The 26,985-nt window shown below is 35.6% G+C and overlaps 2 protein-coding genes and 1 non-coding gene across 3 annotated transcripts; all 3 read right to left on the reverse strand.

Moving 5' to 3' along the window:
* Positions 1-15,078: 15,078 nt before the first annotated feature.
* On the reverse strand, positions 15,079-17,374 carry LOC113286953 (protein SHORT-ROOT-like). The gene has a single exon (XM_026535610.1). It carries the CDS (start codon positions 17,026-17,028, stop codon positions 15,493-15,495), a length of 1,536 nt encoding a protein of 511 aa, XP_026391395.1. The 5' UTR covers positions 17,029-17,374; the 3' UTR covers positions 15,079-15,492.
* Positions 17,375-19,405: 2,031 nt separating this feature from the next.
* On the reverse strand, positions 19,406-19,479 carry TRNAI-AAU. Its single transcript has one exon. It is a non-coding gene; the product is annotated as a tRNA-Ile (tRNA).
* A 969-nt stretch (positions 19,480-20,448) lies between these two features.
* Positions 20,449-25,383, reverse strand: LOC113286960 (peptidyl-prolyl cis-trans isomerase CYP65-like). The gene is made up of 11 exons (XM_026535616.1): positions 24,734-25,383; positions 24,564-24,626; positions 24,350-24,453; positions 23,380-23,471; positions 23,176-23,265; positions 23,011-23,086; positions 22,535-22,908; positions 22,028-22,284; positions 21,641-21,929; positions 20,977-21,087; positions 20,449-20,872 (listed from the first exon to the last, which is right to left on the reverse strand). Exons 1-11 carry the CDS (start codon positions 24,859-24,861, stop codon positions 20,651-20,653), a joined length of 1,806 nt encoding a protein of 601 aa, XP_026391401.1. The 5' UTR covers positions 24,862-25,383; the 3' UTR covers positions 20,449-20,650.
* Positions 25,384-26,985: the final 1,602 nt, after the last annotated feature.

The following is a 26,985-nucleotide window of genomic DNA, read 5'->3' on the forward strand; positions in this document are numbered from 1 at the left end:
CATTGGGTAAGACTATTCCTGAAAAGGACATTGTGATGAAAATTATCAGATCGTTGCCATCTAGATACGAGTCTAAGAAGCATGCCATCGTTGAGGGAAATAACCTCGATAATCTTTCCATAAATACATTGGTTGGAAAGCTAAAGATCTTTGATCATGAGCATACATCCAAAATCGAAAAGGATGTTGCCTTGAAGCACAGAAGAACACTAAATTACTTTATAAGAGTAAAAGTGTTTATGTCTCTGAGGATGATCAGTCTGAGGGTGATTTTTCAGATGAAGATCTTGACAAATCAGTCTCCTTGATCACAAGACAGTTTATGGATCTTCTATTGAAGAGAAGTAAACGGTTTTCAAGAGACAAACCTCGGTCGTTAGGTAAACCTTACAATTGCGTCCCTCCTAAAAACAAGGATGCTGACGAGGACGATGACGAGGATATGCCACAATGCTTTAAGTGTAAAGGTTTTGGTCATTTTGCAAACGAGTGCCCAAATCGCAGAAAATACACTGGGAACAAAAGTCTTGCTATAACACTTGATGAGATGTCTGAGATCTATGATTCTGATGAAGATAGGAAATCAAGTGTCGGTCTTCTGTGTGAAAACATTGATTTTGATAATTGTAGAAATACATATATCAATCTTGATGGTTTCGGTGAATATGAGAAGCCAATCATGCTGGAAGAATCAATTGACCTATCCTTTGGAAACCCTGTCTGTAATGTTTCAGGATCTACCGTGTGTTTAGTTGTTGTTGCATCACAGATGCCTGATTATTATCCAAGTTTGATGTGCTCGTTTTGTTCTCAGAAGGTTCATGAACTATCAAGATTTTACAAGTACAAACATCAATTGAGGCACGCCAACAAACTTCAACGAAGAGCAAATCAACTAGCAAGGAAGCTTAAACTTGCTCAGAAGACTGCTGAGGTTTGTAAGATTTTATCTTCGTTTAAGAAGTCTGTTTCCAAAGACAAAACAAGACCATTTGAGAAGAAAGTATGGTCAAATCGTTTTGATAGACAGAAGTCAGAGGATTCCTCTCATGAGGAAAACGGTGGACAAATCGTTGTTCACCACAGCACAAATTAATTGTGTTGTTTGGTAAATCTTGTCTCATGTGCCTGATCAAAATAGACAAGGTTGTGAACGCACAGGCTTTAAGAAAAGTTTTTTTTTTAAGTTTATTCTTTTCTGTCTATCAAATAAAAGGAAAGGTTATTTTCGACAATTCTACTCTTTATAGGGTTTAGAGTTAGACGTCCACGAACCTGTTTAAAGGTTTCGAACCCTACATTCATTTTTCCTCTTTGATATTCTTTTTATTTCAAGACTTCTTGTTGAGATTGTGAATTCCAATCACAAAAATCAGTTGGTTAAAGTTGTTCTCATAAGCATCATGTCTTTGGATGGAAAGGATGTCAACATGATTGTTAAGCCATCAATCAAGGGAAAAAAAATCTCTAGTAATTCCGTCCTTGAAAAGAAAAAGTAGGAATACAAGAAAGCCAAGGGCTGTCCCTTCTAACTCTCAGAAGTTTTCCGATGTTCTTGAGGAGTTGAAGGAAGTAAGAAAGGATATTCGTGATATTAAGGCTTGTGTTTTAAGATCTTTGGAAATTCAGAAAGCCCTGGTTCGACATCATCAGCCAAGATGGTTTGTTGATATTAACTCTTATCTTCACGAACCTTATGTACCAATAGCTGTTGACGACAAGGAGTTCGGGAATGAAAGAATTTCTCAAAGACATTGTTGCCTAGTATGTCTTATTTTTGGTTTAGTTGGAAGAATAACTAGTGCTTTGGATAGCGATGATTGTGACTACACATAACTATTATTTTCATCTTCTTGTTTTTAGGTTTTTGGTTTAAATTCTAAAACTATTTGGAGGATGATGTTTTGCAATATTTATGATTTTTTATATTTCAACTTGTTATGGGATATTTGTATTTACGTCCGTGAACTTTGTTTTCCCATATTCTTGTCAAAAATAAAGTCGTTCACGATCGGTATTCATGTATTGATTTAAGGATGAATAGACTTTTGACATATACAAAAGTTAAGCCTATATTGTCAATTTTTGATGGAAGATAGGTTAAAATCTTTTGTATCCAAGGATTATTGCTATTGTATATGCTTGTGAAAAATAATGAATCCTTGAGTATTCCACGATATTGATCTTCATTGATCCATATTTTTGTATTACCATGAGGCTCCGTGATGTGTCTTATGTTGAGCACGATACAACTAAGTTGATTATTTTTTATTATCTTGGTTGGTTGTTCCGTAAGGTACATTATGTTGAGCATTTAGAACTAAATTAATCATCTTCTTGATTATTTAGTCATTACTCCACAAGTTCTCTTGTGTTGAGTATATGAACGATTAAGCCAATCACTCTCTTGTATGGTTATCTTAGTCGTTGCTCCGTAAGTTTACTTATGTTGAGCACAATGAATTAAATTGATCACTTTTGTGTTTAATTTGATTATGTATTCCGATTAAATTATTCATGGGTTTACTTATGAATAATTTGATTGAGTTTTAGATATAAAAATCATTCTCATGGTTTTGGTGTCCAATAAGGATCCTTCGTTTCTCTTGGAATTAAGGTCGCTCGTTGTTGTTCTCTCGGGAATGACATCAACTGGGGGAGAGTTCTTTTGAACTTGTGCTTAATGGTCATATCTTGAGGGGTGTGCGGCTATGGAATTTTAGAGGGGTTATGTTGTATCTTTAAACTCCTTGATGAATGTTGTTAGCTTCGGCTATATGATTGCATCTAAATAAGATGATGTGTGTTTATTTCTCTCAGTCATGAAATGTCTCTTACGGAAATTTCATTATGATCCCGTTCTTGTACCTTTGCCAGTTTTATTGACAAAAAGGGGGAGAATTAATATGTAGTTCACACTACAAATACATATGGTTTTTCGATCATTGTGTAAGGGGGGGGGGGGGGGGGGGGGTTGGGGGTTTCATGTGAGATGGAGTATTGACTAAGGGGGAGTGATACATATCACCATAGTATTATTGTTGAAGTTGTGATACAATTGGACTTTGACACTGTGTAATAATACTATGACACTGTATAACAATGATCGAGACCGATGCTTTCTCATTGTTATATCTAGGGATCTTCAACAATGGTGATGCTAAACATACAACCTTTGGGATCATTGGAGTACTTGGAAGTGACGAAGATTTCGAGGAATGTTGAAGATTAGACATGTGGAATAGGATCTACTAAAGTTTGATTATTTTTTTTGTATTCCATATGTATTGATAGTTTTGTCACTAAAATTGACAAATGGGGAAATTGTTAGAGCACTGCTCGGTCAAACTCGCATGCGTTGGTATCTCAAGCATGTTTGTCAATGTTAGTGATCAAAACTATAAGTCTTGATTTTTAGTCTCTTATAGCTAAGTCTCGGACTACGATAGTAAGTGTAGTTGAGCCCAAGGACTTCATGGAGATTCATCATACAAGTAGAAGATCTACTCAAGGAACCGGTGGAACTTCTCGATAAAAAGGTATGTGGAGACTTGAACTTATCTGTCACTCAAAAGTCTATCTATTCTATCTCCTATTCTTTGAGACAAAAGTTGTATGCTATATATATAGACTAGATTATAGACATTTGGTATTTCGAGCCGAGTATACCTCACCTATCTATATCTCGAAATATGTGTTGGTAAGCTTTTCGCTTCGACCAGTTTATCTTTACCTAGTGACGAAAGTCATGAATGTTTCAATCACTTTGAAAATTTCTTTGACGAGAAATAGTGTAACAACTATATAACGTCCTCTAAGAATGTTTCAATGATTGGAATGAGAGTTTAGATTACATAACCAATGGATTCCTTGAACCGAAGTTTTCGAACTTTGTTGATCAAGAGAACCGGAAGTATGGCAAGTTCCAAGTCCGCGAACTGCCGGAGTTCTCAAACCCAAGAATTTCTGCTGGATTTGACAAACTACTTTCGTGAGCCAAGTACGCGAACCCAGTCCGCGAACCGGCGAAGTTCTCGAACCCGAGAATTTCTGCTGGAGTTTGTAAACTCTATCCGGTGTCTTAAGTCTTCGAACCTAGTCTGCGAACTTGAGAAGGTTATATATCTAAAGATGATTTCTAAACTTAATCTTAAAAGACTAAGGAATGCATTTTCAAAGCATGGCTATTAAAGTTCATGAACCGATTCGAGTGAATCAAATCATCTTTGCTTCAATTGTGTCTTGTGTAGTTACATAAGATTTCCTTGCAATTGAACAACTCTCTTAACTAGTTCATTTGAATCAATTGAACTAGTTATGGTGAAGAAGAACATGGTTGGTATGAAACGCTCATATGGTTAACCTCTTTGGGTAGACTATTGTTGAACCAATAATGTACACGTTTGGGTGCGGTTAACAAACCTAGAAGAGTACAATCATTTGTGTATGACAAGCTAAGTTTTCGATCTAACGGTTGAGAAATATTAGCTTGAATCTAAATCAGGTTTTCATCTAACGGTGAATATTGATTTCTTTGTAACTAAGGCAAAACCCTGATTTGAAAGACTATATAAAGGAGACATCTAGTATTGTGCAAAACTAATCCCCACACCTTACGTGTGATACTAGTTTGCGTACTAGAGTCGTTTCTCCTTTAACCTTGGGTTTTCTTCTTCTAAAACCAGGTTAACGACTTAAAGACTTCATTGGGATTGTGAAGCCAGACCGATACTACTTTTATCGTAGTTGTATGATCTAATCTTGCATCTTCTATCGTAACAGTACAATCATATTGATTGGCTTGAGATCGTGAGAATTCTCCGATAGGCAAGATATAAAAGTAATCACAAACATCTTCGTCTTATCGTTTGTGATTCCGCAACATCTTGTTTCGCTACCATACGATTAAGATTGTTGTGAGGTGATTGATTAATCTAGGCTGTTCTTCGGGAATATAAGACCGGATTATCAATTGGTTCATGTTCGCCTTGATTATTATCAAAAAACGGAACAAAAACTTTAGGATTTTTCTGTGGGAGACAGATTGATCATTTGATAGACTTGTCTGTGTGAGACAAATTTGTTTATTGTTAAAGCCTGCGATTTTGGGTCGTAGCAACTCTTAGTTGTGGGTGAGATCAGCTAAGGGAATCAAGTGCGCAGTATCCTGCTGGGATCAGAGGCGTAGGGAGTACAATTGTACCTTGGATCAGTGGGAGACTGATTTGGGTTCAACTATAGTCCAGTCCGAAGTTAGCTTGGAGTAGGCTAGTGTCTGTAGCGGCTTAATACAGTGTGTATTCAATCTGGACTAGGTCCCGGGGTTTTTCTGCATTTGCAGTTTCCTCGTTAACAAAATTCTGGTGTCTGTGTTATTTTTATTTTCGCATTATATTTGTTTATATAATTGAAATAATACAGGTTGTGTGTTAGATCATCAATTGGTGTAATCCAACCTTTGGTTGTTTGATTGTTCATTGATTGATCCTTGGACATTTGTCTTTGGTACCGTCCAAGTTATTCCTTGTGTTTGATTGGGACTCGCTGATTTCTATTAACTTGAGTAAATCAAAACAAGAGAGAGATATAAAATCGTTGATATAATTTTAATTGATTGAGTCTTGTTGATTCTCTTGAAAGTATATTTGAGTTTGTCCATACAGATTTCTAAGCTAAATATTGGGTGGTATTATTAGAACTCCGCTTTTCAGTCTAAACCTATCGGTTTTAGTACTCACCCTGTGAACTCTACCAGGAAAGTCAGTTCTACTTGCTCATCGAATGTGCTGACAAATTATAACTCTAATTCAATTTGTTCAATGAGATTTAAAAAACATCCCCTTCAACTTAATGAGAAAAATGAGGTACAAGATGTGAAAAAGATTCCTTTAGCTAGATACAAAAATGGAGACGTGAAGGAAAAGCTTAATCTGATAATTGAAGGATACATGGATTTTATCAGCAAGCTGTCAAAATCCTCCACACAAATTTCTTCTTGTAAGGACTCTAACTATGTCTCATATTTTGATGACAGTGAGTTTTATGATAATTTTACACATCAAAAAGGATTTTTTTCTAGAATTGGAAGGAAAAAGAGACTCAACCATGAACACCGTTCATTTAATGAGCTTAGAGCTCATACTTGTGCTAATTAAATCATAAGGTTGAATTCTCACTCACTAAAATCCTGGTTGAGTGAGATATTGTCAGGTATACTTATTGGTATTTGCTTTCTAATTAGTCAAGTTATCTTCTTATCGTCCATAGCTAAACTGTTGTCTCTAGATAGCGTTTCCTAAGTATTGTTTGTGTCTCAAGAAGTTTTTCGTTTTTCCTTTTGTTTTAATTTCGAAGAAGTTTTTCGTTGCAACTAAGTTGCCTGCTACTCTTGTGCTCTAAATTATTTCTCTGTGGAGATATAAAACTTATTGAGCCAAAAATTTGTGTAAGAAATTTCTTCACGTAGCAAAAGTTCTGTCCAGCCTTAAGCTACATTTTTTTTTCGGTTTTTATTTTTATTTTATGTTGGGTTCGGATTGTGTTACTACGAGTACCCATATATTACTTGTCACGAACTATCTTTAGAAACCCTAAAAGTTACATTCCTATGAAACCATTTAAACACCAAACCTATTGAGTCATGTACACGTACTCTAGGTTATTGTCTTTTTGTCAAGATGGTCTTCACCTTCTCGCACTGGTGGTTTTGCAAGAGGTTTTCTTGATAAATGTATTGGTTTTGAGTCAAAAGGGAGGAAGAAAAGAACCCATGTAGAATATGATGATCAAAATCCTAAAGCCTCATGCTACTATGCCTATACTCATCAGGCTGTTGAGAATGAAGATATGGTTTCTGCTGAAGTAGTTCATGATTTTCTTAAATACTTTAAGGAAGCAAAACTGCAACTCGTTGATACTATAAGGATCTTGATGTGTTGAGAACTGAGTTGAAAAGGGTTAATTCAGACCTTGTTCTCATGAATACACATGTTAAATATCTTCTCAATGAGGAGATATTCTCTTAAGAAACACTGGATGTTGTCGATCAAAAGCTCAAAGGACTCAAGACTCGTGGAGATTCCGGAAGTGGTCTTTGATTTCAGTTCGTGTTCGGATTTGACGGATTAGGATTCTTTCTTTGTTTCTTAGCTTGTCGATTTCAATTTGTCTAGGAAACTTCTTATGAGAATTTATTCTTGTATTTTAAGATGGATAACTAGTGTTTGGAATAGCCATTATTGTGAGTACGCATAGCTATTTCCAACGATTTATTTATTTAAATTCTAAAGTTTATATGGAAAATGATTTTGCAGTATTAATCTTTATGGTTTCATATATTGCAACTTGTTATGGGATATGTGTGTTTGCGTCCGTGAACTATGATTGTTCCATACCTGGTCAAAAGTGAAGTCTTTCATATGTTATTACGCAAATATTGATTGAATGAACTTTTGACAAACAAAAGTTAAGCATATTATGTCACTATGCAAATATTGATGGAAGATAGGATAAACTTTTGTTTACAAAGATTAAGTCTATTATATGTCTCTATGCAAATATTGATGAAAAATAGAATGAATCTTTGGTTTTCATGATCCACATCCTTGTGCAAATATCGTGCGGCTCCATAAGTTTTCTTATGTTGAGCATTTCCGATTAAATTAATCATGGGTTCTCTTGTATTTAATTTAATTGAGTATATTGGATACAAATTCATATTTTATGTGATTTTTTAATGTCCAAAGAAATCCTCCTTTTCTTGTGAAAGTAAGGTCGCTCTTGTTGTTCTTTCGGGAATGACATTTTATGGGGGAGAGTTCTTATTTGAATTTGTGGTTAATTGCCATATCTTTGTGGGGAGTGCGGCTGTGGAATATTATATGGGTTATCTTGTATCTTTATAAACTCCTTGATGAATGTATTTAGCTTCGGCTATGTGATTGCATCTAAATAAAGTTGATATGTGTTTCTCTTTTGGTCATGAAGTATCTCTATGGAAATTTCATTAGGATCCCACTAGTTTTCGTACCTTTGCCAATTTATATTGACAAAAAGGGGGAGAATTAATGTATAGTTCACACTACAAATACATATGGTTTACGGATCATTATGTAAGGGGGAGTGGTTTTCATGTGAGATGAAGTATTGACTAAGGGGGAGTGATATATATCACCATAGTATTGTTTTCAAAGTTGTGATACAATTGAACTTTGATGTTGTGTAATCATACTATGACACTGTATATCAATGATTGAGATCTATTGTTTTCTCATTGTTATAGCTATGGATCTTCAACAACTATGATGCTGAGTTGAACAAATTTAGAATCATTGAAGTACTTGGAAGTGACAAAGATTTCAAGTAATTTTGAAGAACTAAGAAGATCAAGCAATTGGATGAGAAGCTACAAAGTTTATTTATTTTCTAATCCATATGTATTGATAGTTTTGTCACTAAAATTGACAAAGGGGGAGATTGTTAGAGTGCTGCTCGGTCGAACTCGCAAACGTTGCTATCTCAAGCTTGTTTAGTTACCAAAACTATAAGTCTTGATTTCTAGTCTACTAATACCTAAGTCTCGGATTAGGATGGTAAGTATAGTGGAGCTTTAGACTTCACGGCGTTCATCGAATGAAGACGAAGAACTACTCTAGGGAACTTGTGGAACTTCATCAACAAAAGGTATGTGGAGACTTGAACTCATATATCACTCAAAAATCTATCTACTCTATCTCCTGTATGAGACAAAAAGTCGTATTACTATATAGACTTCAATTATACACATTTGGTATTTCGAGCCGAGTTTATCTCGCTTATCTATTTCTCGAAATATGTGTTGGTAAGCTTTCACTTTAACCAAGTTCATCTTTTATTCTTGACGAAAGTCAAAAGATGATCATGTGAAAATCTCCTTGTAACATCTTACATGATATGTGTGAGACAGTCATTTGATGTAGACTCGGAATGTTTCGTATTGATCATTCTATCACTTGAAAATTTCTTTGAAACTAATAGTTTGTGTGAGACAGCTATTGTCGTCTTCCAATAATGTTTCAATGATTGAAATAAGGTCTTAGAACATGTAACCATGATTGGATATAAACATAGTGTATATTCACATTTGTGTAAAGTCCAAAATCGGGAACCATGGTATGCGTACTCGTACGCGTACTGGCGTAACCAAACTCAGTCCGGATACTTAGGTATGCGTACCCGTATGCATCCTTAAGTAGGTTATGTTCTAAAATCGGTTTGTTCATGAACTAATACATTTATATAATAAGGAATGCAATCTTTTGCAAACCGTGGCTATAATGTTCATGAAATGATTCGAGTCAATCAAAATCGATTTTTCTTCAATTGTCTCTTGTATACTTCTATGAGAATATAAACAATTGAACAACTCTCTAACTAGTTTCATTTGAGTCATTTGAACTAGTTATGATAAAGATTAATAAGGTTGATATGAAAGTGCTGATATGGATAACCATTGGTTACCTATTGTTGAACCAACTAAGTATACATGTTTAGGTACGATTACCTTTATCTAAATGATGGTATATTTCATTTGTATATACCAATCTAAGTTCGATCTAACAGTTGAAAGATATTAGCTTGAATCTAATCAGGTTTTCATCTAACGGTGAATATTGAATGCTTTGTTACCAAGGTAACATTGATTGCAAACCCTGATTTGAAGACTATATAAAGGAGAACTCTAGCAACTGGGAAACCTAATCCCCGCACCTCCTATGTGATATTAGTTGCGACTAGAGTCGATTCTCCTTTAACCTTAGGTTTTTCACGAAACCCTGTAGGTTAACGACTTAAAAATTGCATTGGGATTGTGAAGCCAGACCCAACTATTTTCTCTATAGTTGCGTGTTCTGATCTTATTGTTTTCTATCATGATTGAGTACTATCTTCTTTAAGATTTTCTCGATATTTATTCTCCGATAGGCAAGATTGAAAAGTTGTCACAAACATCTTCGTCTCATCGTGTGTGATTCCACGATATCTTGTTTCGTTAATCGATTAAGATTATTGTGAGGTGATTGATAATACTAGGTTGTTCTTCGGGAAAATAAGTCTCGTTTATCAATTGGTTCCTGTTCACATTGATTTATCAAAAGACGGAACAAAACTCATAGGTATATTTGTGGGAGACAGATTAATCTTTACAATAGACTTTTCTATGTGATATAAATTTGTTTATCAATTCTTCGACTTTGGGTCGTAACAACTCTTAGTTGTGGGTGAGATCAGCTAAGGGAATCAAGTGCGCAGAATCCGGCGTGGTTCAAGAGGCGTAAGGAACGCAACTGTACCTTGATGAGTGTGAGATTGTTTAGGGTTCAACTACATTCCAGTCCGAAGTTAACTTGGATTAGTCTAGTGTCTGTAGCGTCTTAATACAGTGTGGTGTTCAAATCTGGACTAGGTCCCGGGGTTTTTCTGTATTTGCGGTTTCCTCGTTAACAAAATTTTTGGTGTCCGTGTTATTTCTTTTCTGCATTATATTTTGTTATATAATAGAAATATTACAGGTTGTGCGTTGAAACGATCAATTGGTAAATCCAACATTTGGTTGTTAATTGAAATTGATTGATCCTTGAACATTGTCTTTGGTACCGTTCAAGTTATTTCTCTTATATTCAATCGGGCTCGCAAATTCCTATTCTTTTGATTGCAGATTGAATTGAGAAACTGAGATACAACTCTTGGATATGCTTTTCTTGATATTGAGTCTGCATGTCTAGTTGATTTTATCGAAAGTATATTGGAGTTTGTCCATACAGATTTCTAAGCGAAATATTGGGTGTGTTTGTTAGACCCCCGCTTTTTCAGATATCCCATTAGCTGGTGCATACTATGAAAAAAGAAGAAAGATAAATGTGAAATCATGAGACTTAAATTAGATATGTCTAAGGCCTTTGATAGAGTAGAATGGTCCCTCTTAATTGTTGTCCTCAAGAGATTTGATTTTTCTGAACATTGGTGCCAACTGATTTTTCAGTGCATTAGTACTACCAATATATCAATCCTCTTGAATGGATTTCCTTGTTCTTCTTACAAACCTTCAAGAGGTTTAAGAGAAGGAGATCCTTTGTCTCCTTATTTGTTTATATTTTGTAAGGAGTCTTTCTCCAGATACCTTATTCATGATGAGCACTCTCATCTCATTCATGGATTAAAGGTTATCATGATGCTCCAAGTATTTTCCAATTTCTTTTTGCAGATGATTGTCTGCTCTTTACAAAATCTACTCACAATGAGTCTAGTAATCTTATGTCCTTGATTAAAGATTTTAGTCGTATTCTAGACAAATGATAAATTTTCAAACCTTTTTTAGAAAAATTGTTCATCCAGACCATTGTGTTTCTGTTATTAGATCTATGAATGTTAGAAAGATTGAGCTTAATGAAAAATATTTTGGCATTCCACTCTTTCTCAAAAGGAATAAAACAAAGTCTATGTCACATTTAATCACTCAACATGATTCTAAAGTGTCTAACTGGAAAGGTAAACAATTAGATCAATCAGGGAGGTCTATTCTTGTCCAACATACCCTCAAAACTTCCTCTAACTATCATATGGATTCCTTTCTCCTGCCTGATACTATCATTTCTAAGATGGAAAAATCCCAAAGGGATTTTTGATGGGGGGGAAAATGGTCATAAGGGCTATTACTTCAAACAATGAGACAATGTTTGTACTCATAAGCTCCAGGGTGGTCTAGGTTTTAGGAACTTAAGAAAATGAATCTAACACTCTTAACCAGAACTGTTTGGATGTTAATTCAAAGTCCTAATGAACTTTGGATGAAGATTTTGAAGTGTAAATATTTTAAAAAATTTCACCATATTCATTACAAGAAGTCTTGGAATCAGTCTTGGATTTGATATAGTATTTGTCATGGTTTAGATATAATTAAGCAGCATGCTACCTGGGATTCCTAATCCATACGTTCATATATGCGTGAATTATCCTAATATTAATTATAGTGTTTCATACTTTATTGATCAAGACACCAAAAGTTGAATGTCCCCTCTTCTTTACTAGTGAAAACTGTCAAGCAATATGTAATATGAGAATCTCCATCTGGAAATGTGACACACTCATTTGGCCATATAACAAGAATGGAGTACTGACGGTTAACTCTGTTTATAAATTGCTTGCTAATGAACTTCCTCGTAACTATGTCCTTAGTCTTGATATTGAAACATATAAAAAGCTCTATGGAAGTCTTCATTTCTACCAAGAACTCAATTATTTCTCTGGAAATGTGTAGAAAATATCCTCCCTACAGGTAGTAAACTTGCTAGTTATAATTACAATCATGATGATAGTTGCAAAATGTGTAACTCAAGTATCTCTGAAACACCAAAACATATGATCTTACATTGTCCTTTCTCTATTTATGTTTGGTCTAACATTCTAAATGTGAGCACTCATGTTTTACAGGATACTGACACTGATATTAGTATTAAAGTCTGGATTTCTAAATGGCTTTCTACCAGACATATTCAAAATCACCTTGTCGCTATCATGACCACTGCATGGTGTATCTAGAAAGACAAATGTTCTACAGTTTTCCAAGGAAATTCCCTTAACCACCAAGTCGCAGCTAGAGCTGTTGTTATAATCTCTGAGGAAACTGCCAATTCTCTAGTGATTAACTCTACCTCTAATCCAAGCATACCTATTCCAGTTCAGGAATTTGCTAGCACTCTGAATGTCCCTCAAGACTGTCTTCTTATATATTGTGATGCCTCTTCTGATAAAGTGACTGATAAATCTGGTATTGGTATTGTGGCTATGCAATCTACAGGTGGCTTCATGGGATGCAAATTAGTTTCAGGAGTGGCCAACAATCCATAGGGAGCTGAAAATACGGCTTTGCTTGAAGCTTCTAATTGGATTAAAGATAGGAATTATCAGAACATTTTTTTAATTAGTGATGTCAAAAATATTATGGCGTATCTCAATAATTGCAAAGGCCAAATTAGTTGGACTTGTTACTCTGTCTTAGATGACTGTTTATTTCTTTTGAAAGATACTAATATTTAGTTTCAAGCACTTTAAGAGAGACCTAAATAGCTTGGATGATATAGTTGCTAAGCATAGAAGAGTTATGAATGTAACATGAGAACGGTATGAGGATAACTGCTCATACTTTCTCCAAAATGTTGTAAACTTTCATTAATGAAATGAATAATTATCTTTCTTAGGGGAAAAAAAATCTATAACAAAAACAACATTCATAATGCGATCCTGAATTGATATAGTGATCTTGATTTACCAATGTGTACTCAGTGATCTAAAATTTTCTAACGCCTATGACCCTTTGCTTGGCTTTAATTTGGCCATTCCGTTTCGCTACAAAAAAGATTGGATTATGTGGCTAAGTGATGTCTCTTGAAAAACTATTTTATGGAAATCTAGTTTTTGTTTTTAGGTCCATACGGGAATTTAGTTTTCGTGATTTTTTAGATGGGTATTCAATTTACGTATTCAAATTTTCAGTGTTTATCCATTTTTACTCCAAATTTTTCACTTTGAACTCTTTTATTTTATTAAAATTCCCTTTTTCCTATTATATTTCCATTTTTTTCCTTAAAATTTTTGATATCCATATTTATCTAAATCCATCAAAATGATGTTTGGGCAAAAAAAGAAAACTTCAAGGAAACTGAGTTTCCGTCTATATTAGCTAAGTGATACCCCTTTCCGAAGCGAGGTGCACCTTACATTTAAGTTATAGCCAAACCAAATTCCCAACCACAGTGTTTGGCCTAAATACTCCTAAATTTGTCCCAAAATCCAAAATTTACTGACACAGACATCATCATAAACTGATTACCATTGTCCATAAGGAATGTACAACAACACACTTAATTAGTAGGGCAGTGCTAATTTACAAATGATTCCATTAAAATATATTTATCAAGTATAAAGTTGAACGATTCCTAACTCACTAATACTAAACTTTACAGTCATAGTCAAGAACACAAGCAAAAGTGAACAAGGAGTATGCAAGTGCTTTCTGGAGAACAACCTAAAAGACCATGAGTAATGTACAAGAAAACAAAGAAGGGAAATGATAGAGATGGGGGAATAGAAAAAAAAAGAGAAAGAAAGAACTTTAATAGAGAAGAGACTAGAGATAGAGGTGTTGGATGTAAATCTAATCAAAAGATGTAACCAAAAACAAAAACAAAACCCCCCTAAAAAGAAGTTCCCACTATCCATCTCTCTCTGATCATCTTTATACGTCTATCTATATCTATATGTGTGCCCATGTGAGAACTCAATATAAAGTCCCTTTATTTTTCCCTCTCAAGACCATGACCATGGATGCCTAAAATTTTCCGTATGGAAAAAAAGAAGAAGAGAAAAATGACCATGGCCATGAGATATTGCTAAGTGACTTGTGAATCTTGTGATTGACTACTGGTTGTGGTGGTGGTGCATGGCGGTGGTAGAGAATTAATAATGGTGGCCCTTATGATGTATATATCAATACATATTCGTATTTCCACTTTGTTTCAGAATGAGAAGGATAGAAAGGAACCCTTAGTTTGCATTGTCTTTTGCATATCAGAGCAAAGGAAAAAGAAAAGTACTCGACCCACACTTGAAAAGACAACATGCAGGCCACTTCTAAATATTACTAGACCAAGCCTTAGTTTCTCTACATAAAAGAAGAAAAAAGAAAACCCAAAATCTTTGGCTTGGTGCACTGGTCATGGCCGTCCTAAGATTCCATTGTTCCTCTCTGGATAATGACACCCTTTTCTTTCGTTATCTTTAAACTTTTTTCTTCTCTAATTTATCTATTTATTTTGGTTTGAATGTAGTAGTTATACATATATAATATCCAGGCGTGATATCACTTCAATATATACATAACACCTACTCCATTAGTATATTATTATCAATGATGATTCAAATATAAAAAAGTTGATGATTGTATTAACCAAATAATCTTCTAATCATGTCTTAACGTAAGTACGAGCAGGCGATCGAACAGAAATAAAAATGGAATTGTATTACTGCGAAAGTGATACCATTCCCTTTGAACAAACACGCACTGATTATTTAATAATCTTGAAATAAATAGCTTCACAATACCAAAATTCACTTGACAGATTTTCCAGGGACTACTACTTAGACTTGAGAAATCCAAAACAAAGACAGCGAAAAACCTCTATATAAATAAAAAAGATAATAATAACAATAATAATTTTAATAACAATGAACAAGAAAATGAACACCAAAAAAAATAAATATAGAGATAATCAAAGTGTGATTTTTTGTTCTACAATCACCAAAACTCTCTCTAAAACCCTATCATTTTTCTGTTTGTGATTGAATTACCTTAAAAATACTCCATTGCATGACTAGAGTGGTGATTCTACGGCCACCCAGAGAAACTCTAAATCTTCTCCAGTGGAATTAAAACCCTTATAACGAGTGCCAATGCGTCATCTAAGGCTTCCAAGCAGAAGCCCATACAACAGGCTGATCTTTCCAAGCCAAGAAAATTCCAGCATGATCAGAATTTTGAGTCATAGACCATCCTTCTTTGTACCTTCTCAAAAGTGCCTTCACATCATCTGAAACGTCATCACTATAACCAAGTGAATTAAACCCAGTTGCGCGTAACCTATGAGACCAACGCGCAGCTGATTCTCTCCTCTCACTTGATGCACCAATTGGACATGCCAACAGATCAACTAATGCTCTTCCAGCTACTCTTTCTAACATCAACCTCTCATTACTTGTTTTAGTAAAACTTTCATCTAATGCTTCAAAATAAACCCTAAAGTATCTCAAACATTCCTGGAACCCTTTAACGAACTCAAAACCATCAACACCGATATCCAAATCAGCTTCTTCTTCAACCACTGTAATGATTTTTGGATTTAACGTGCGGAAAGCCGATAAAACAGTGTTACGCTGATTACCAACGTCTCCGATGGTATGCAACATGCCGTTGCAGTTAATGGCTAATGCTTCATCATCTTTTAAGTCTAATTCTGGAATGAAACTCAACTCTGATAGATCACCAGAATGATGGATTACATTGAACTTAAATGGCACTCCCATAAGTCTAGCAAACTTTTCCATCCGTGTGCCGATCTCTTTCATGACTCTTTGAACCGCTGCAGTACCCACAGCACTAGAAATGATCGTGGTTAAACGGAGATGCGGTGTATCATCAGTACGTGTAGCTAAAGCTTCTAGCAAAGTAGGCCATTGAGTACAATAAGTATTACTAATATCAATTATATGTAATTTAGCTTCACCTTCAAAAGCTTCCATGATCGCACCATTTGAAGCTACATGACCAAAAGTAGTCCATGGACTAACTTCTTGAAACTTGAGCACCACCTTTCGTGTCGATTCAAACGAACATGTCTTCTCCGATGCAGATCTTAACGTACGATAACAGCGTTCTCCTGAATCAGTCATACGACAGAACAAAGCTTGTAGAAAGTAAGAAGCTAGTTTCTGATCAGTATCTCCATACGGCGAATTAAGTTCATTAAGCATCCACATAAGTTGCTGTACACGTTCCTTGTTCCTATCGGCAATAGCACGTGCAGCTTCGACGAGCAAATTACATGACCATTTACTAGATGATAAGTCGAGAGAAAGATCTTGCAGAATTGGTTGCTGGTTTTGGTAGTTGATGAACTGATTCTCATGAGATGAAGTGGTGCTTGTTGGAGTATGTTGCTGTTGTTGATGAGGGTGGTAAGCAGAAGAAGGTGAAGGGTAGAGATGTTGTTTAGCAGAAGAAGAAGAAGAGAAATTGTCTTCGTCCATGAAAAAGTTGCTGCATTCTTCTTCTTGAATACTAGTATAGTTTTGGTAACAGTGAGTATTGTTGTTGTTAAAGCTTTGTCTGGAATTAGAAGATCTAGAAGTAGTAGAAGTAGTTCTGGTTGAAGCAGTGGTAGTAGTATTGATGGATTGGTCAGATTGTTGAAGACTAACTAACCTAAACAAAGTATCCATTTAACCCACCAGTACCACAACGACCATCAAAAACATTACTAGATGCTGTAATGACTTTGTTGTGTGGTTGTTGTATAAAAACAACCCACTTTTCTTTTCTTTCTTTTTTTTCTTTTTTAAGGTATTGGAGTAGAAGTAGAATTTTTGGTGTCTGAGTGGTAGAATTTTTGTAATGAGAGTAACAAACAGTGGAGAAGTATAAAAGAGAGTTTGTAAGAAGAGGATCTTGGGATTGGATTTTAGTTGTTTTTTTTTTTTACAGTGAGTGATGAGATAGGTGGTGGAGGGTGGTGGAGGGAATCTCTGGTGCCTTGCTTTTGGTGTAATCGATGAGAAATGAGTGGGTTTTCTTTTGTGTTTTTATTCGTTTTTTTGAGTACAAGGATTGACTGATGTTGTAGTGTATGTATAGAGAGATAGAGGTGGCAAAAGAGAAGGTCTCATCACTAAATGGAATTCAATCTGACACAGTAGACTATAGGGTGTGTTGGGTTTGTCTGCTTCTTGTTTTTTTGGCTGAGTCGACTCTCTAAATCTGACTCAATCTGACTCGAAGTACTTGCTATGATCATTTTCATTTCACATATGTAGTATATGCTCGGCCTGGTGTGCTGTAAAAAATTGTAGGACTACAAATTTCGCTTTCTATAAAAACTTGTGAATATAAGTAGTAAAATATGAATAAATAGATTTTTGAGGAGGTTCGAAAAATTGTAAGACTCTTAATTTATGAATTCAGACAGCAAAATAATCTGATATTTGTGGAGTTTTCGGAGGAATTTTGAGCTTGTCAAAACTAATGTAGAATCAGTAGGCCAGGAAAATTCCATTCCAAAATCTTGCATTACAAATTATGAGTAAAGCAAAACTCAGAACATAATATCATCAGGGAGAATTTGGTTATGCTTCAAAAGAAAGGAAAGGAAAAGAAAAAGGGACAATTTGGTTCGAGTCAGATTGACAAAAGGTCTGTATCACACAGGCTAAGAAGAAAAAAAAAATATTATAAAGAAAATAAGGTCGAGAGGTTTGAGTGGGTTAGCTTTTTGAGTGGGAGGGAGCAGGCGTGCCAATTGGGGTTTGGGAGGAGGGGAGAGAGGGACGTCAGAAAAGGAGGTGTTGGCGTGCATCATCCATCATCAAATCCACCACCACCACCTTCCTCCTATTTCCTAATCCTAACCCATTCATGTTTTGCCTCCTAATCACTATTCAAACTCTGTCAAACTTTATCTTTTTTTTTTTTACATAAACATAAACCCATACAAGTAATCATCATGTTTCTAAATTCTCACTTTTTTTCACTAAAGAAATTTACTAATACCATGATAACAAGAACAACATTATTGTACCAAGTCTCCAAATCCAAGGAACATGCTTTCTTTCTCATTCAGGCAGGCCTTCAACTTTTTTCTAACTCCTAAAAATACATCCATCCTACACTAACTGTACATATACTACTCTAACTAGGTGATCATTTCTTGCTAGTTACCTCAAAATTGCCTCTTAGGTTTACCTATGTTCTCTTCTTTCCAAACTCTACTGAAATCAAAGTTCTACTTCTCATGAAACTTGAGCCATTTTCATGATAAGGGGTAGACCCATTTCTCAACTAGGCTGGTGGTGCTTGCAAGATGAAAAACAAGCTAGTGGGGCATGTTAATCTGGGTGCGTGTTTCATTTTGAATCATTTCTCATCAACAAGGCGTTGTGTTGTTTTGGGCAATAAGATAGTTTTTTTTTCTTTGTTTTGTTTATTTTCTTGATTCTTGGGGTATCCATTGATTCAATGATTATGGAAAATTCCATGGCTTGGATTATTTGTCCCTTCTCCAAGAATATGGTATTGAAATTTGTTCCTTGAAGTCATCATTCATTGTGTTGTCAAAGGATTGAATGTCCTTTCTTTCCTTGGCCAATTCTTTCAATCCAAGAAAACCCCTAATAACATCAATGTGCATTTGTCTTATCCAAGGAGGGTATGTTAGTCACTCTCTCAAGAACAATGAGAGAGGACGGCTAGCTAGTTTGTCTTCTCTTCAACTAATTATTGTTTTAACTAATTTTCATTACCTAAACCTAAGAATATTTATCTTTAATCTAATATGTGAACCACTAGAAATATAGGTTTAATCATTTTTTTTATTCCTTTGATTAAGGAACTTTTCCGAGTGTTTGAATGACTAATTTAGTTGGTCAATTAGATGAAATGTCATTGCCTTTCATCAAAAACAATTCAAAGTTCTACTTTTCCCCAATTTGAAGCTGACATTGCAACCAAAGCAGTTTAGTTTAGGTATTTTTAATTACAATTTTGTGAAGCTATTATCAAAAAAAAAAAAAATCCAAAGCAGAAATGAAAAACAAGTTAATTAAATGGCCCATGCAGGTCTCGAACCTGCGACCTTCGCGTTATTAGCACGACGCTCTAACCAACTGAGCTAATGGGCCAAGGGATGCTCAATTCGACGACTCTAAATATATAAAATACTAGATAGTCAGGAGAAGGCGGAGAATTGTATCATCATCATAGATTGAAAACGTTCGATGCCAGTGTCATGCTGATGGCATCATTCATTTTCCTTTTAGAGGATATCTTCTTCTTTTTTTCTAAATTTTGTTCTACTCTTTATCTTTTTTTTTGTCTTTGAAGACATGTTGGTTGGTGCTTTTGAGGTCCCCTCGTGGTTTTTGCTTCATAATGCTTTCTGAGAATTCTAAAATGGACTATACTGCCGGTTAATGCCAAAAGCATTGTTTTCCCATGGGTGAATTTAAACTTCAGTTGACTCAAAACATCTGATTGTGAGGCCTATAAAGAATTCGAAACCGTCTGTAAGTTCAAAGAGACTAGAAAAACACCTACTGGAACTTCTTGATCCTGAAAAATTCAGATGCAAACAATGTAAATGGCTTAAAAAATTATCCAACGATGCAATCAAATGTTTCGTCCTTGCGTTGTGTAGTTAGTTCTGGGCTGTCTGTCCAGAACTAACTACTGATAACATTGTTACATCTTGAAAATTACAAAGAAGAAAAGAAAAAGAAAAAATACAAAAGGGTAACCCCATCCTACTTGTTTTTAGCAAAAGGGTAATCCTAACTGACATTTCCACGGCAATTGACACATTTGACCGGTGTGTTAGGCCTTGACTTGCCATTAGGCAGTCTACATGGGATGTCGACTTCCACAAGATTAAGTACAGTAGTAGTACCAAATAAGGGAAGAAAAAACAATGTTATGGCCATGAACCAACTTCTTCCACCACTTGCAATATAGCCTGGGGCGATAACTACTAGGGTTTACAAATCCGGACTCTGCAAAGGCGTTTAGTAGGTTGAAATTTTAGACAGACTATATATCAAGGATGGGATGCTATTATCCGCAGAAATTGATTACTGTTTCCACTTTTTGTGACGCTTGCTTCAATTTAAATTTGACGTTTTCCGTCAAAAATAAAAAATTAATACCCTGACAAACTAAAAATCTAACCTCTCCAAATGCCTGGCGTATTTACAGATAGTGTACACATACGGGTACAATAAGAGGTAAACAGATACTTCCAACAAAACAAGCAAACTTCATTGCTGGTGTACAAAGTGGTGACAGTTGAAGGAACTTTTACCAGGATGAGAAGTTCTTAAATTCGACATTGGACACACCTACTTTCCTTTTCTTGGTGCTAACATTTGCATCTGAGCCCATATCAGTAACAACAACAGCAGCTGCTTCGGCACTACTCCTTGCAGTTTTCAAATATTTACCCACTCGGCCGCCACCCGAAGCTGCTGCAGTTTCTGTTGATCCGGTACCTGGATTGCTATACCAAGACCCCACCTTATCCTGATATGTATAGATAAACACAACCAACAGAAACCTGTCAATCCTTGAAAAAATTGAATAACAATGTCTTCAAATACTTAACAATAAGGTGAAATGAAGCTTACATTGTCTTCATCAACAGTTTGTTTGTCTTCTTTGTTCTTATCTTCTTCCTCCTCATCAGGTTCTAAATAAGGATTAACGAATATCGAAACACTTTTAATTTTTATTTCTTCCTGCAAAATGTGTTGCACATAAATGTTAGAAAGAAGGAAATAAGAAAGTATAAAAAGGTATGGACAGGTAAGGAATTTAAATTGGAGTGCTGACGCTCATGAAAATACAAATCAAGCAATTACAGTGGGAGGAATATGATTAAACCAGTAATGCTTAAATAGGTAGCAAAGAAGAGACGTATAACACACACTGCTGCTTAGTGCGTATTACATTTCTTTTCTAAAGCCTAGTAGCATTATTTACTCTGTCAAGACTGTAAAAAACAACGGTGACTCTTAAGACAGGAGAACCTTTTTGTCACAAAGCCGATTAGATATTAGAAAAAAGGATAACACTTCAGCGCTAACTTTATGTCAAGAATCATGTGACAGAGTCAAGACAACCACTTTCCTAGATCTTGTATTACAATGGAATATTGTTCACTCAAAACAAATTCTTCCTCGAATGCTTGTTATAATGCATTCCAGGAGATCGTGTTAAATCTCAGCAATAAACGATTTACATTTACTTAGTCACAGACTAAAATTATTCAAAGAAGAAGGGTAGACTTACCAAAGGTCTGTCACTGTCATCAACAGGAACCTTCTCCATCACCGCAAGGGCAGTCAACCCACCCACAACTTCACCAAAAACAGTATGCTTATAGTTCAAATGATTTGCTGACTTGTACAGTATAAAAAACTGGGAGCCATTAGTATGAGGGCCGCTGTTTGCCATGCTGACAACGCCCCTGCCTGAGTGAAGCAATTTCGAGTTAACCTCGTCAGCAAAAGGTTTCCCCCAAATGGATTCACCTCCTTTTCCGGTCCCAGTAGGGTCACCGCCTTGAATCATAAAATTCCTACAAACAGTAACAATGTTATGACTTCAAGAATGGTAGAGGGGTAGAAAAATAATACCAGAAAGCTAATGAGCAAATGAGGAGGGTTTATCCTATACCTTATGCTCCGGTGGAAAATTGTTCCATCATAGTAGCCACGTTCGCAGAGTGTTATGAAGTTCTCACACGCCCTGGGAGCTATATCACAGCGCAATTCGATGTTCAAGTCCCCATGTGTTGTATGAAGTTGAACATAGCCTTTCTTTGTAGGATTCTTCTCAACTTTTATGTATTCAAATTCATTCGTGGTAACAGGATCGTAAGAGGTAGATGTGAAAGATCGTGAAGCAGCACCTGTAGTGTAGCGACTTTTTACCTGAAAAATACCTTCAAAAGTGAGAATTTTAAGACTACTTAAGGAATTTAGCTTCAGGTTTACAATATGACTTTTGTAAGTGTCATCCACAAAAATCCCTGAGATATCCCACATGGGAAATTCTGTAGGAAACTTCTGGATTCAATAGACTATTTCTGGCTAGCAGAATCTCGGACTCAGAGACTAAATAAGTAGTCATTAATGGTCGAATGCAGCTAAGTTTGAACTATCTCAAGTAAAGAGCACTAACCATTTTCGCATTAACAGGGGCTCGCTCACCAGCCTTGTGCATAGCTATTCGTGCAGCAGTCTTATCATCTGATGTAGCTCTGGCTGCTGCAGCACTTCTTCCATGAACAGAAGCCGATGCGGCATCAACGATACTGTAAGCCGGGGTTCCATCTCCATTAGTGCTTGATTTAGAACCTTCTTTCTCTTTGATGCGAGACCTTGCTAATAAGATATCAGCGAGAACTGCAGCTCTTTCATTCTGTGCTTTGCTACCACCTCCTCCATGCAATGCAGCTTCCCTGCCCTTCTCGGTTCCAAGTTCCTTCAACATTTGCTTAATATCGCCCGAGGCATTTATGTTATACGTAGGATCTTCACTCATTTTCCTCAATTCTGATAAGAACAAACAACACAATGTAGTTATGATCAGATACAAACAAGATGAAATGATTTGGACACCAACAAAGATACTAACATAGTAATATTATCACTCACCTTCATCATCGAGTTTCAGATTGTTCTTTACGTGATCAAATTCCACAAGGACCTTGCTGTCTAGTGCATTTGGGTTCTGCAAAAACGAAATTAAGAAAAACATTCAAATTTTATTTGCAAATATCATCCCACGTAAGAAAGCACCTCCAAAATCCTAGTGCATACCTGAATTGTAATCAAGTCATTCCTAGTAAATGGTTCATCTGTGAGAAGCTCCTTCCAGTTTTTAGTTTTTATATTCAGTTCTTTAATGGCCTTCATAAGACATGTAAGTGTGGTGTTAAGGAAGTAAAGCAGCAGGAAAATATATCTTTCCCTATAAAAAAAGGTGACAAAATGATGGTAACAAAACTGAAACAAGTGACATACCTCATAACAGAACACGTTCCCGGTGGTCTTCACAGCAACTATGTGTGTAAACTCGGTAAAGACTTTATTCAAAACTGGGCAATGGTATTCTCCTATTGTAACAAATATGGAAGTACTTCAGAGGCTAAATTGATGAAACTAAAGAAATTAACAGAAAACAATATATAATTAGCACTGGAGAAGTTGATCTGGAAACTACTAAGATTGTGGCTCTAATTAATAGAGAAGACAGTCGTATGTCTAGTGTAGTAGCCAACACTGTACAGAGAAGATATAAAATCTCAATGTTCTACCTAAGCTAGTCACCGAAACAAAACCAACAACTATTTTTTCACGCATTATGCATCAATCATCAATTGTTTGTTCATTGCAAAAGGCGTAACCTAAACTACAACCATATTCATGAGTAAACATGTCATATACACAATTTCCATAAAACAACATCCTAACAGGAATAAAAAAATTGAAGCAACAGTAACTAGAATCACAATGAACCTAAAATTTATAGCAACAAGCTTGAAGAGTTGAAGTACACATTTCGACTGCATCGTTCAAGTTATCTAAAATCACCTTAAAATTATACAACTAAACAGCAACCCTTGCAACCAACCGCTAAAGTGTGAAATGAAATCAGCTCTCCTTAACATGATACCGATAAGGAGCTAAGGACAAACCTGCCTAAATCTTTGAAACATTATACTATATAACATAACACCAGTAAGATATAAAGCTTACATTAATCCATACACATAACCTTCCCAACTTTCCTAACTTGATCATTTAACGATCGTTTAATAAACAGGCATAAAAACCATAGATTCGCATTATACTACACTCCCAAATTGCCCATTGACTCGTCACGGACTACTAGAGTTTGGCAACGTTACAAGTGACACTCAAATTCTAATCATGCATACTGTAAAGTTTAGAGGATCAGAAGTAAAACATGAAACACAGGAAAATAACCAACCTTCGGAATTTTTGTGAAAAGTAAGTGGGATGAGATCTTCCTGGGTAAGGCGAGCACCAGTAACCGGATGTTTTCCATGTTTCTTAATGTAAGGAATAATATGCCTATAAAAATTACATTCAAAACAAATTGAACTTAAATCAAAAGGGAAAACAGAAAAATATTCACCAAAAAATTCATAATTGAAACCCTAATTGAGGAGAGAAATACATACATTAAGTTGAAAACACTGCCATCACTTGTACAAACCGCAAACTCAAACGGCGTGAATGTAAGCCTGATACAATCAAGTTCACCAAACAGAATCAAATACATATCAACTAAAAAACCTAAATTGAAAATTATCAAGTAAGAGCTTAGGGTTTAATGAGAAAGGGCACTTACGCACAACAATAGAAAGGAAGACGCTTGAATGGAGTAGTAAGTTCCTTAGATTTAGCACCACCCCATTCAGTTGCCCATTCTGTCTTTGTAATAAACATACGATCCTTACTATGTTGTTTCTTCCCCATCTTTGATAGGATCTAATATAAGTTTGATCAAAGATACAATTGACAATGCAACCTAGAGTGAAATCAATAGATTCAGATAATAATGTTGGATGTCGAACTCTACAATACTAGGTTATCTTATACAATATTTCCTAAAAGCATTATATAATAGAAAGAGGAAATCAAACTAAACTGGGAAACCAATTACAACTATGAATAAACCCCATTAAGAACTTAGAAGCAATCAGGAAACGCGTTGAGGAGAGCTTGAACTCTGAAACTAATTGAGAAAGGTTGCTGCTGGACTTGAAAAAGAAAAGGAAGCTAGGAGAAAGAGAATAGCTGGATAAGATGACCGAGGAGAACGAAAGAAGAGCGGAAGAGTCGCAGAGAAAAGAGGTTTTGGAGCAGCAACGAAAGAGGAGGAAAGCTGCCGGGAATTGGAGCTAATCTAAATTGAAGTCACGAAATCAAATACCTAGAACTGAATTGGGAGATATGGAGCCAAAGTCGTGTTTGATGATGGCAAGTTAACGCATCTAAGGGTTAAGGCAGCGTCTCGGTAACAACTTATAAAAGCACCGCATATTTAGCAACCTTCAGGCGGTGACTTTAGTAGTGACAAAACTTTCACCACAGCTAAGGGCAATACTTATGAGAATGTACAAATTACAGAGTTATAAGATAGGGGTTCGATTCTCGTGCTAAATATATACATGTGTCCACCAACGTGGACAGACAAAACTGATTTTCAACTATGATAAGGCTGCGCGGTTGGACTTGGGATGTCAGTGGTTAGACATGCATCGAGGGCGGTTGGGAATGAGCCGCGAGCAGTCAAATACCGGACGTCAGTGACTAGTTTTACATCGGTAAAAAAACGGGTATATTTTTATCTTTGTGAATTACACTCAATTTGAACATTTAATTTACAACAAAAATTCACATTTCTCTTAAATTTATCTATGCTAAAATCTCTTCTAGGTCTTATTATTAATATAGTTCTTTAAATTTCTCAACTGAAATGTCTCTAATTACGTCTCTAGTTTTACCTGAAGCCAAACATGAAGTTGTTGTTGATCAGATTTGCTAGTTTAAAAAGATATGCTAAAAGAAAAAGAGTGCAAGTTTTATGAGTTAACCTATGAAATTTGTCGCTAAAAGGGAAAGAAGAGTTCAAGTTTTGAAGTTACAAAAACCAAAAAACTGTTCAAGAGCGTACTGCATGGAGGTTATCTCAGTTGAAGATAACTAGGAAGCTAAAGATTGTCCAAAATTCTTATTGAAGTCTTTATTTAAGTTTTTCTTGTCCAAGTTTATATCGTGTAAAAAATCAGGCAGCGATATTCATTAATACAAAAAATTAGACGTTAAAAATCATACTTTTGTTGCAGTAATATTGAGATATAGGAGAACTAGAAATAGCCAAGTGGTCTTATGGTTCTCATGCCCCCTTCTACTGCAGAGATAGGGTGTTCGAACACCCTAATTTCCAAATAAATTCTCATTTGAATCAGTTTGGATGTAGTCTATGGACCACTATAGAGATGTATTTTACATATATTACATAGGTTTGAGCCTCTATATATAGGTTAAGAGGTAACCATGATTACATCCCTCGGGTCGCACACATATGGGTCTAAGGCCCTATAACAATCCCCTTGTGTGGTCCAACTTCATATGTAATGCTTTATATATAGTACTTCAAATATAGTTCTTCAGGTTTAGTTTTTATCGTGTTGTCCTCTCCTTGATGACCATTGTGTCCAAGTAAATTCCCCATCAAAATCTCGCCTAGAAAATCCAGTAAGAGAAAACTTGAACTAAAAAAAGAGAGTAATGTTAGAGCACTGCTCTGTCGAACTCGCAAGCGTTGCTATCTCAAGCTTGTTTTTCAAGTTTAGTTGATCAAAACTATATACTTGATTTCTAGTCTACTTATAGTTATGTCTCGGATTAGGATAGAAGTGTAGTTATGCTTTAGACTTCACGACGTTCACCAATTGAAGAAAAAGATCTATTGAGGAGCTTGGAGGAACTTCATCAACAAAAGGTGTATAGAGACTATAAATTATTCATCACTAAGAAGTCTATTCTATTTTATCTTCTAATGAGACTAAGTCGTATGGATATATAGACTTTTAC

Source organism: Papaver somniferum, chromosome 1, assembly GCF_003573695.1.
Source record: "Papaver somniferum cultivar HN1 chromosome 1, ASM357369v1, whole genome shotgun sequence".
Classification (NCBI taxonomy): Eukaryota; Viridiplantae; Streptophyta; class Magnoliopsida; order Ranunculales; family Papaveraceae; genus Papaver; species Papaver somniferum.